Genomic DNA, 11,543 nt, shown 5'->3' with positions numbered 1-11,543 from the left:
AAATATCAAAATATAAAAGGTGAAATATAACATACTGGGCAGAATCATTTTGTTGTTGCTGGGTTTAAAGTAAAACCAATAGGCGCTATTAAGAGGCTTTCTAGCTTTACTGGTGGAGAGAGACTTCAGGTAGCCTATCTGTGCCTTATTTCAGATATAAACAGGCAGGCACCTAAGTAGAACCACCAACATTCTTTAAGTTACCTAGATAGCTTTCACACATGAAAAAATTTCAAAGTCCCTGAGCACTAACTTTCTCTCAGCTTGACAGCTTCCTCACATGAAAAAAAACTTCAAAAATCCTGTGCAGGATTCAAACTCAAGGCAGTGAAGGATTACAGATTCAAACTTAACCACTCAGCCACTGAGTACCCAAAGACAAAATCTATCCTTGTTTTTAACTACTTGTGCATGACTATATCTATCTACATTAAGAATTTTCTACATCTTCAAAAAGAAAACAAAAAAACAATAGATAAAAAATACTTGTATATATATACAACGGCTATCACAAGAAAGAAATACATGTATTCAGAATTTCTACAAAAATTCAATAGCTACTCAATGATACATTTTGATTTCTGTTCAATTTGTGCTATATTATAATACATATATTTCTACAAAGTTCAAAAGTATATTGTGAACATATACAATTCAATTTTAGAATACAAGCCCCGAGATACAGACATTCAGAGGGATCACCCATTTACCAGATTTTTAGAATACAATTTGGATAATTATAATATGGATAATTATTGGTTAATGTACTAAACATGTTGATAGAAAACCCCCAAACCAAAAATAATTATTACTGTAAATATTTCCCTTATTTTCAAAGCACGATTGCACGACATATTATAAAAAATACAAGTTAATAATTTAACATCACCTAGTATATAACTTACACAATGTGTTAATGTATAACGTTTAAAAAATAATATCACATACACAGCCAGTATTATTCTCCACAATCGACAGACAACTGACACACCATTACAAAAACTGTACAGTTTGACTTCTTAATATGGCATCAACAAGTTTTACCAAGTCACAAATGTGAGTTATTTGGCACACTTTTTCTACTTATTCGATATAGAAATGAAGATGTTTGGCATTTTAAGTATACAGTATCATATGGCGAAGGAATTGTTTAACTCATACTTTCATCAAATCTTAAAGATCTATTATGTATAAATCGCACACAAAAAATTCTCTTAAAGCAAACTTATTAAATTCTAGTACAAATGCATCAACTCCTATGCTCACAATATAATTACCCACTTTTATTAGGGTTTTTAGATAATAAATTTTGTTGGTCTTCTAAGTTAAGCTTATTATTGAACGTTGCTTTCGCATTTTAAAGATCTCTTTCTGAGTTTCAATACAATACAAATGTTATCCTGGCATACATCTATTTGTAACAGTACATCAACATTGTCTTGGCTACAAGAGTCTATATTTAAGCATAGTCTATATATGATGAAAGCACAGTAGTGTTTATTTGGGTGCCTTGATCGGCCTCATTGCGTCTGCGTGCCACGTGCGGAGATTGGCGAGGGCACGGTTGACCTTATTGCACCATACTATCCTCTCTTCTTTTGTATCGGCGGACAACATGAACCTATAAAACAGAATACATTTATATATAGTTACAATTTTTATAATAATTTTGCTGAAATATCACAAAAATCGTGGCAAAGACATTATCTTAAACCTAACAAATAAAAACATTCATTCACCAGTGAAAAGATAATTGGATTTACATCACTTTTGTTATACAAAGTGATAAAAGCATGCTAAATGTTAGCTTTATGGCAGGAGAAAATTACAATTATTGGCGTCTTCATTTTTGGTTGTTTAGGGTCATTGAGTTTGACAAAGAATAAGTACAAAAGTACAACAATAACTTTCATGCAGAGTCTGAAAATGGTGAACCCTGGAGGCAACTGTCTTTAATATTTCAAACACATTGAAGAATGGATAAACATAGACCTTTCTGTAAGGCGATTTATTAACTTTTACTCTTGAAAGAATTAAATACAAGAACTCTAAAACAGAGATTTTTTTTTTGTGTATACCTTGTAGTTGTCATAGTGTTATAGGTTTTGGTGACAAGTGTATCTTGTTCCCCTCGTCTTGGTGGACGTACCGACACAAGTTCAAATGTGTGAGGTCTTGCACAGATATCTCGTGGTATCAAACCAATTTTCTCCGTAATTACCCTCTTCAAATCTATAATGCCCATAGGATCCTGAGGGGGGAGAATAGAAAAGAATTAACAAAGTCTGAAATCTTTGAAGCATAAATATTTATGACTAAAATCACTTTATTTGAACTCTACAATAGTGAATAGTTTTAGAATCTTAACCTTTAACATAAATCTGTAAGCATATTGTTTTAAAAAGTATCCTTCACTGAAGGATCATAGGTTAATGAGAAATAAGTTATATAAACATATAGTAAGATTATCTAAGTGCTTATGACAGCAAAGCCAGTGTCAACATAGACATAGAAGATATGACTTCAGTGTTGTAATATTTTTCTGGTTCTCCGGGATCACTGTTTCCAGCACATTAGATACTGCTTTAAGGGACATAAGAGATGCTGCACATTTTCATTATATCTCATGAACAGATTCAATCCGAGTCTGCAATTTTCACATTATATTGTTTTCCGTGGCTCTGAGGATCACCCCTTTTCTAGTTTTTGTGTGCAAAAATACTATTAATCATAATAAAGTAAAGCGCCTGAAGTTATTCTATTTACAACCACCAAACATGCGTTCAAAACAAAAAAATCTTTATTAAGTAAAAGCTTTCACATTACCTTTCTCTGTTCATCATCGGGATATTTCCAGAAGCAGAGTTTGTTTCCAGCGAGTACAATCCATCGTCTATGCCACGCTCCGAGACCGGACACATCCTCAAACATGGTGAGGAATCCCCGCTCCTCCACATTCTGTTCCATCATACACTTGAGTCGCATGTAGATCATACCGTGAAGTGGTGAAAGGAAAGGTATCTGAAGATAGTATAACATAATTATATGTGTAATCCACCATAAATGTTCAATACAGTAGGTTAAAAAAAGTATATACCATGCAAATTGAGACTTATGTTAAGTTTTATCATTATTTATTTAGACTTCATAGTAAAAACAATTTGGAGCTTATTTGAGACATATTTATGTCCGCTTACCGACACTAACTAGTATAAATGTCAAGTGACAAAACATTTTCATGACCAAAGTAGGGCTCAAACTCGCAATCCCTGGTTTGTGAGGCAGACAACTAGGGTTCACACAGACCATCCATGGTGCCTGCCGTCATACTTATCTCATAATGAAACTGTTGTTAAGTTGGGTTTTTTTGTTGTTATTGTTTTTATGTTTCACCACTTTTATTTCGTTTTGTAGTTTTTTTAAGAGGCATTAATGGATAACTGAAAAAAATTCAACCAGTTTCCTATAAAGTTCAAGTTTTCAAGCACTTTTTTCCTTGACAAAAATTCAAGTTTACATATCCTGTGTGACAACTTAACAACTAGGTCACCATTTATATATTTAATTTATAAAATCAAGATATAACATTTACCCTCTCCAGTGAAAAGCTGCTTTTGTCGAGAGATTTCATTGTGATAGGAAGTGACGTGATCAGGGTAAAACTGGTCGTTCTCACGGCTGTAGGACCGCCAGGGCTCTCCACTGAAATAATCAGATGAGCCGTGTCATGACAAAACCAACATAATGGGTTTGCGACCAGCATGGATCAGGACCAGCCTGCGCATCCGTGCAGTCTGATCAGGATCCATGCTGTTCGCTTACAAACCCCATTACAAGTAGAGAAACTGATAGCGAACAGAATGGATCCTGATCAGACTGCTCGGATGGGCAGGCTGGTCTGGATCCATGCTGGTCGCAAACCCATTATGTTGGTTTTGTCATGACGCGGCTCAAATATGAAATATAACTCTCAGAATACAAGCAGTGATAATCGCTTGCCCATATCTCAAGCACAGATCCATATTAGCCTACTTAAACACCAGACTCAAGGGTTGACCGCAAAACTGTAGTAACTTATATGAAATAAGGTAGAACTTTTTTTGGGTCACACTGGTAACACGGGTAGATTCAGTTGCTTCCAGCAGGCTAAACTTTAATACTTTACAGCTCTTATTCAACATGAGGCAAGTTCAACCTTAGTAAGGCTTAGGTTTAAAACATAGTTAACAGGGGGAATAATTCATGAAATTTCTTTTTGTGCATTGGCTAAACAAATTCAGGTAAAAAATCTTTTTTTTTTTAAAAACAATGATTTTGATTTCTGTACAATAGTTTTTATGGTCATTTGTTTATTTGTTTGGTTAAAAGGGGCACCAACAAAATTTGGGTAACATGCTGATACAGGAAAATGATTTTGGCTCACCTCGGGTGTTACAAACTTAAAGCAACACCGCAGGTCACAACCACCTCACCTGCTAAAGTTAAGAGATGCATAGAGGGGGAGATAGAAAGATGGTTAATCTGGATTGACAACTATTTCATGCTAGAGCAATGAGACTTAATTACTTAAAAGTCTATCTCTGGTAGGGTTTACCACAATATTTTGCATAGAGTTTAACTAATGGCTGACAGAAGTTTTTCGCAAGTATTCTACTGCTTGTATGAATTGTAACACCCCAGCGTAGAGTGAGCTATTGTATAAAGAGCCAGATGGAAGGCTTCACAGAATTGACACATACTTTGTCAATCAACAAAACATAACTTTATGCTCTTGCAACTTAGTACTGAAGAAAGAAAGAAAAAGATAAAACCAAACCCTACACTAGTACTGTTGGCTGTATCTTGTTTTGATATTAATTATCAAAGCATTTAAACAAGCAATAGACAGTTCCAAACTGCCAAGCAGAACAATTTCATCACATAAATAAATTTCAGCTCAGTAAGATCTGATTTAAAGGTGCAAACATTGTGTATGAATTCAAGACAACATACTTGCAACATGTGACATATGTTTGGTTTTCTTGGGTGTCTTCTTCTTCTTATCTTTATGATGTTCTCTGGACACAGACTGAAAGCATGACAAGCAATACTTGTCACATATAAACATACAAGGTTATTTGTGATGCAGGTTACATGCATGATGGGTATACAGTATGATATACCAAAATGAGCCACGCCAATCATAATATGTTCATATTGTTCAGTAATTAATAATTTGAGCTAATTATTCAGAGATCTGACCTCAAGGTTATAAATCATTTTTCAGAGTTTTGTCTCAAATCTCAGGATTTTCATTGGTCGGTGTACATTCTGTGGCAGTTTCTGACCAATGAAATGCTTCAGATCTGGGTTTGAGATGGGAAAATTTCTTTACCTCAGACCCAGCACTAAGGCTTTTTGTATTCATATTGTAAAGCACAGAGTATAAAAAATGTTTTTCCAAAGATGTTAATGAGTCATAGAATATATAATTTTCATACTCCTAGATCATGGCTAAATGTTATGAAATTGGCATAGAAAACATATGAGCCGCGCCATGACAAAACCAACATAATGGGTTTGTGACCAGCATGGATCCAGACCAGCCTGCGCATCTGCCGGTCTGATCAGGATCCATGCTGTTCGCTTACCAACCCTTTTACAAGTCAAGAAACTGATAGCGACCAGCATGGATCCTGATCAGACTAATCAAATATGAATTTCTTACACAGATCAGCATAACAGAAAAATATGCAGAAGATAATTAAGAAACATACTCAAAAATTAATCGAAAATCGTATTTTTGAGCTATTCATAGCCCAGTTTGAGTGAAAAACATTGCAATGCTTTTCAATTTTGGGTCATTTTTCACAATTAAAATGAATTATTCTGGAAAGCGGATGAACTGAATTTTTCCACACAAGTTATAAATTTATACCTACATCAAATGGAACGGAAGTCTCAAAATATTATTTCCAGTCCAGTCATGTCAAAAAACCTTCAGTGGAGTCCCTTTAAGATTTTGAAGCGTTTATATGACCAAAATGATGGTGTGGCTCAGAATGATGTTATAATGAACAATGAGGGGTTAGTTTCCCGATTACAAACATAACTAAGTTAGTAATAACACAAACAATATGTACAATAAATAGATCAAGTTACTTGAATATACAGGAATATGAATTCATTTAAGTTATACATGTAATCAGGGTTGTCATTAACATTTTTTGCAGAAGGTTTGTTTTAAACTTGAGGCGGTCATTTCTGTCTTTATCATGCATAACAAAGAGTGTTTTCTTAATTTTGAGGCAGCCATTAATGCATTTGAGACAGGCATTTTGGCCTCTTGCCGCCTCTTAATGACAACCCTGCTGTAAATAAGTTTTTGCAAATTTAAACATATCAGATCATCACTTGTGATTTCGGTATAAGGAACGAAACGGAAAAAAATCCTAACAACTGGCAATTTGTTACTTTCCAAATAGCATGTACTGTATGTATGTAATGACCAATATCAGCGAATGATACTTTGAAATTAACATGTTGCAGAATGAAAACTGTTTAATAGAATATGAGAATATGATGTCACAGAAACATTTTAAACAGAAACAAGTGCTGTCCATAAGACAATGCACTCCACCATTTTCAGACGAGTGCTTGACAGTAAGTAAAGGGGCTAAAAAGGTAGCTCAGAGATATGTGACCTATCCCCTTCATGTTAGATGATCAAAGAGAACAAGAGGTAAGTAGTTTCAATCCATTCCCTTCAGTAGTTTTGGAGACACTAACACACACGAAAACTTAAAGTGTGACTGCAACAGTTATGTCAAGGTGAGATGTTTATATTGTCTACACCTATTGCTACAGTGAAAGGTTTCAATACATTTTCATTCTAGCTTCAAAAACTTTATGATGGAAAAATTGAGACAGTTTAAGCAACCTTTTGGGAGACTATTTTTGGGAATTTTCAACAAATTGTCAACAGATGTTATCTAGAACTCTGCAAATGTGGGTTTTTCCATGCCATTGCCCCAGTACAAACAAACTTTTACCATTATAGCTTCACAGTCCACTATCGGTCACAATAGATTAGTCAACCTGTTGTGCGTGTTTTCGAAGCTGTAACTGTATAAGTTTGTTTGTACCCAATTAGCTGGGAAAAACTCAAAATTTACTTTATTCTGGAATAAGTCTATTGGGAAAAGGCCTACATAATGCAATTTTTTTTTAAAGAAATTGAAAGATCACTGTCATCTTACCATACTGTAGATTTCCAGGTTGATGTTAAAGTTAGAAGAAATTCCGTGTATTTTGATCAAGTTTGGAAAGTCGAGACTTCCTCGCATCATTGGGTCGTGTGTAGACAACATCTGGGTTGTTATAACTTGTGGTCCATTTCGTATCAACAGCATGAAATAGTGTACTGTATTATCTGAAAACATAACATTTACTAACACTGTATATGAATAAAATAGAAAAACATAATAGAAACCTTAAAGAATGCCAAAAACAAGGAAATTCGGAATGATTTAGGCTCGCTTTGATTAACTCTGTTACTGTAAGTGTCATGTGAACAATATTTATTTCTTATCGCCAGAAAACACTATAAAATCAGCTTAACTGTTTGACGAGTCATAATTGGTTATAAAAGTAAAGTACAATGAAATTTCGTCTGGTTATGTTAATTGTCAAGTGTTTAATTATTTACCTGACGATGTTCCTATTTTGGTAACAAAATCTTTCTTTAAAGGCAGTCTGATATCACTGATAGTTAGAGAGCCCTTCGGTCCCTGCTGACTGGGCGGCTCCAACTGTTTTGTCTCCTTCAATCTTTGCATCTCCGTCAGGTATGCCTGCCGTCTCTGGCCTACAAGTACAACATCACAATTTAATGTTTTTATGTACTCGGATTGTTTAGCACCATTTATGTCTTTTTTTAAATTTTTACACAAGCACAATACTTGAAAAATATAGTACAGAATATGATCGAGAACTGAAAAGTTTTCAGCCACAATGATATTGTAAATTTATTATGGTTTTCAGTAAATTGTAAATGTTAATGCATTTTTTGGTGGAGGAAGACCTCAGGGTGCCTCTCCATGCACTATTTCAGAAACTATTTTGTCACCTTAGTGCAGTAAAAGGTTAAGTCCTTCTAAATTTAATAAAATTTATCAGTTATTGCACTAAGGTGAAGAAATTTTATTGGATCAATTCCCATCAAAGACAGCATTCTACGGTATATGGAAGATTTCTAACCTGAAGCAGTGCGAGTCTTACGCTATAAATTGAACAGAAAATGAAATTTACACAAAACTATACTTACAGGACACCAACAATAATCGGTTACATTCCACCTGCTCGGCTGAACCGGCAAACTGTGAATCACCGGAACAACATTTGTTGAGAGCATTACTCGTTTGCATAATCACACTCTGTTCTTGACTCACCAACTCTTGTAACTCCTAGTTAAAAGAATAAATGGAAACAAATTTGCCACAGAACAACCAATATTTTTTAAAGTGTAACCATAGCAATAATGAAATCTATGACATAGCAGAGCCCGTACAAATAATGCATGAAGACATTCTTAGTTCAGGGCAAAAGTAAAACTAATTATGAAGATAATCAAGGCATTAAAATTCTTTGGATTGGTTGGTTATGACCGACAAATTTCCTAATGAAGGAAAAACTTCAGGTGTCTAACAATACTATATTTCAGGCACAAGCAGGCATCTGGTGAGAGGCATAAATGTTTTGTACCTGAACTAGATGTCATTTTGTAGTCTCTTCCATCACACACAAAAACAGAAGAGAATTCTCTTCAAAAGCTATGGAAAAATCTCTTTGAGCACCAATAAGTCATATTTACAAGAGTTATACCATCTTCATTCATTCAAGAGATAACATATCATTTCGTTTTCTTTTTCAAAATACCTTTATCCTCTCTTGTAAAGTTTTCCTCTGAACTTCTGGAGGAAGTTGGGTGGGCATTTTAATGTCTTCCTCTTTTACGTCCTCGTGAACATAATGACTGTGACGTGAGATACGCTGACTCGCTGGCATCTCCTGACTCATTCTACAACAAATAATGTAATATTGTCTAAAAATACAGTTGCCATTTGTCGTGTTAAATCAATCTTTACTATGTGTCATGTTATATAAAGTTTAAAATCAAATACACCATTAAAAAGCCACATGTCTTCAAAAGACATTGGTTGTATCAAATCAATAATGAAAAGTGAAATTTTTACTGTAAACAAAGGCAACCTGTTAATAAAAGGCATTAAATGGGTTGTTTCGGCACAATACTTTAAAGGTACGGCTTATACAGGGGTGTCCATGAAACATAAAAATCATTCTTTGATGTATATGAAAATAAACCACACGACCTCATAAAATTCAAAAAAGGGTCTTGGAAAAATTCTACTAACGATCCTTCATGCACAAAATTTATATTCAGGTTTTAACATTCCTCTGAAATACAACTGGACCGGTCTAAATTCAAAGCATGTCAATTCCATTTAATAGCCAATATATTGAAATAAAATCTTTAACAAGAAAATAGAGGATGATGCAAAATTTTGCTCATTTTTGTTGAGTTTTGCGTCGCCCCAAAACAGACGAGTCTATGGTGATTTCTGAGTTTTTAGGTAGAAACCTCAGGTGTTTCTTTTGCTTTATTTTAGGCAAAAAACCCGGGCCCCCTGAGGGGAATCACCTTTTCCGAAAGCTAATGATGATGAAAAAAGAACAATGAACATGAACAAAGATATGGGGTATATATACATTATATTAAGAAAAATGGTGAATTTTAAAACAGGAAATTAAGCATAAGTCTACAGCAACATCTTTATAGGGTATAAAGCTATATCTAATGAAATATTTTTATGAAATTTATAAATGGTAAAATTAAGATGTTTCCATAATCCTATGATAGATTCTGGAAAGAGCTGTTACATAGAATGTTCCCATTTACAAAATATACTTGCTATTTTAAGTAGGGTTTATAACTGCTAAGCAATGATTTTATGCACAAGCCATTTACTAATACCGAAAAATTCAGACATATTTCTTACACAGGTATCTTGGAATTATACAAAATTACAGTAAAACAAAATTTGTGTAAACTCCAGACAGCAGATATGTAGCTTTAGACACTTCAAGTTAACCCTTTATTATACTAGATGGTCTTTTTTTCCCTTCTTTCTAAAACAAGCTTGTGTGTTTTAATTTTGACTGATTACTCTAGTGCACTAAACTATTCTTTCTGACATGCTCTATTGTAAAAACAGATTATTTTAATATTGTTTTAAATATTACAAATCTATATTGAAAGAAAAGCTGCAAACAAATCTCCCTCTTTGGTTATTTTTAAATACCGTACATCTATAAAACTAAGCAAGACAAGAGCTGTCCGTAAGACAGCGCGCTCGACTTTTTTATTGCTTGCCAATAAAAAAAGTTTTTGCAGTAAAAGGCAATACAAGAATCTCTGTATTTTTAAAGTGAACAATGGCCATGAGCATTAAGATATTTAGTGAAGAATTATTTTACTGAATTGTGTGATACCCTTGAACACTGCAGCAAAGTTTGAAATGTTTAAGTCAAAAGAGGGCTGGTAAGAAAGAAAAAAAAACTGAGTTGAGCCTTAAATAAATTTAATAGTATTAAACCCACTTTGAGAGAATAAGGTATTTTTACGTCACTCAGAACACCTTGGTAAATGACATAATAACATAATTTTTCAAGAAATCTATGCCAAGGAAGTCAAAAAGTGGACTGGTACTAAAAACTTAACCAAGATTCTAAGTCGATAAAAGGCCTTAATTTTTAAAACAAATCCTTGACAGAGTTACCTTCTCTTGCGTACAGATGGGGGTAATGATGTGAAATAGCATTAAAAGTTTCAAAGCAATATCTCAAAGGGTTAAGGCAATAAGTGGATTTTACCCATATTCAATGTATTTTCTAAGTCAAAAAGGGGCATAATTCTGTCAAAAACCTTGACAGAGTTATGTCCTCTTGTCTGTTGATGAAGGTCGTGATGGTAAACAAGTATGGTCAGTTTCAAAGCAATACCTCCAATGGTTTTGAAATAAAGTGAGGTGGTACAAAAAACTTAACCAAGCTCAATACACTTTCTAAGTCAAAAAAGGGCCATAATTCTGTCAAAAACCTTGACAGAGTTATGTACTCTTGTCTGTAGATGGAGGTTATGATGGTGAACAAGTATGGTAAGTTTCAAAGCCATACTTGTAATACTTCTGAAATAAAGTGGGGTGGTACGAAAAACTTAACCAAGGTGTGACGCCAACGCCGACGCCGGGGCGAGTAGGATAGCTCCCCTTTTCATAGAAAAGTCGAGCTAAAAAACAAGACAAGATTCCCAAAGTTGTTGTTTACTAGTAATTTGATTTGAGGCAAGAGTACTGAATTTTTAGAGTTCTGAAGACTTTTTTTGGGAGAAAATGTGTGTAATTAACCTTTTCTACGGCTGTAAATGAATGCAAATGATCGAAAAGATCTTATTTTTATCATAGGACCCCTTCATTGGAGGAAAG

At 34.2% G+C, this 11,543-nt stretch overlaps 1 protein-coding gene across 2 annotated transcripts; it reads right to left on the bottom strand.

Moving 5' to 3' along the window:
* Window positions 1-292: 292 nt before the first annotated feature.
* On the bottom strand, window positions 293-9,058 carry LOC132754811 (anillin-like; the record flags this gene model as incomplete). 2 transcript variants are annotated; one of them, XM_060745523.1, is given in 9 exon segments in its annotated part: window positions 293-1,621; window positions 2,079-2,251; window positions 2,827-3,021; window positions 3,593-3,702; window positions 4,993-5,089; window positions 7,239-7,411; window positions 7,688-7,846; window positions 8,306-8,444; window positions 8,917-9,058. In XM_060745523.1, coding segments are annotated over 9 exon segments (1,312 nt in total), but the record flags the coding sequence as incomplete, so codon positions are not given.
* Between the last annotated feature and the right edge of the window lie 2,485 nt (window positions 9,059-11,543).

Source organism: Ruditapes philippinarum, unplaced genomic scaffold (assembly GCF_026571515.1).
Source record: "Ruditapes philippinarum isolate M1 unplaced genomic scaffold, ASM2657151v2 ctg18456_1_1_1_1, whole genome shotgun sequence".
Classification (NCBI taxonomy): Eukaryota; Metazoa; Mollusca; class Bivalvia; order Venerida; family Veneridae; genus Ruditapes; species Ruditapes philippinarum.
The sequence above is the reverse complement of the archived record's forward strand: the minus strand, read 5'-3'. Positions and strand labels throughout refer to the sequence as shown.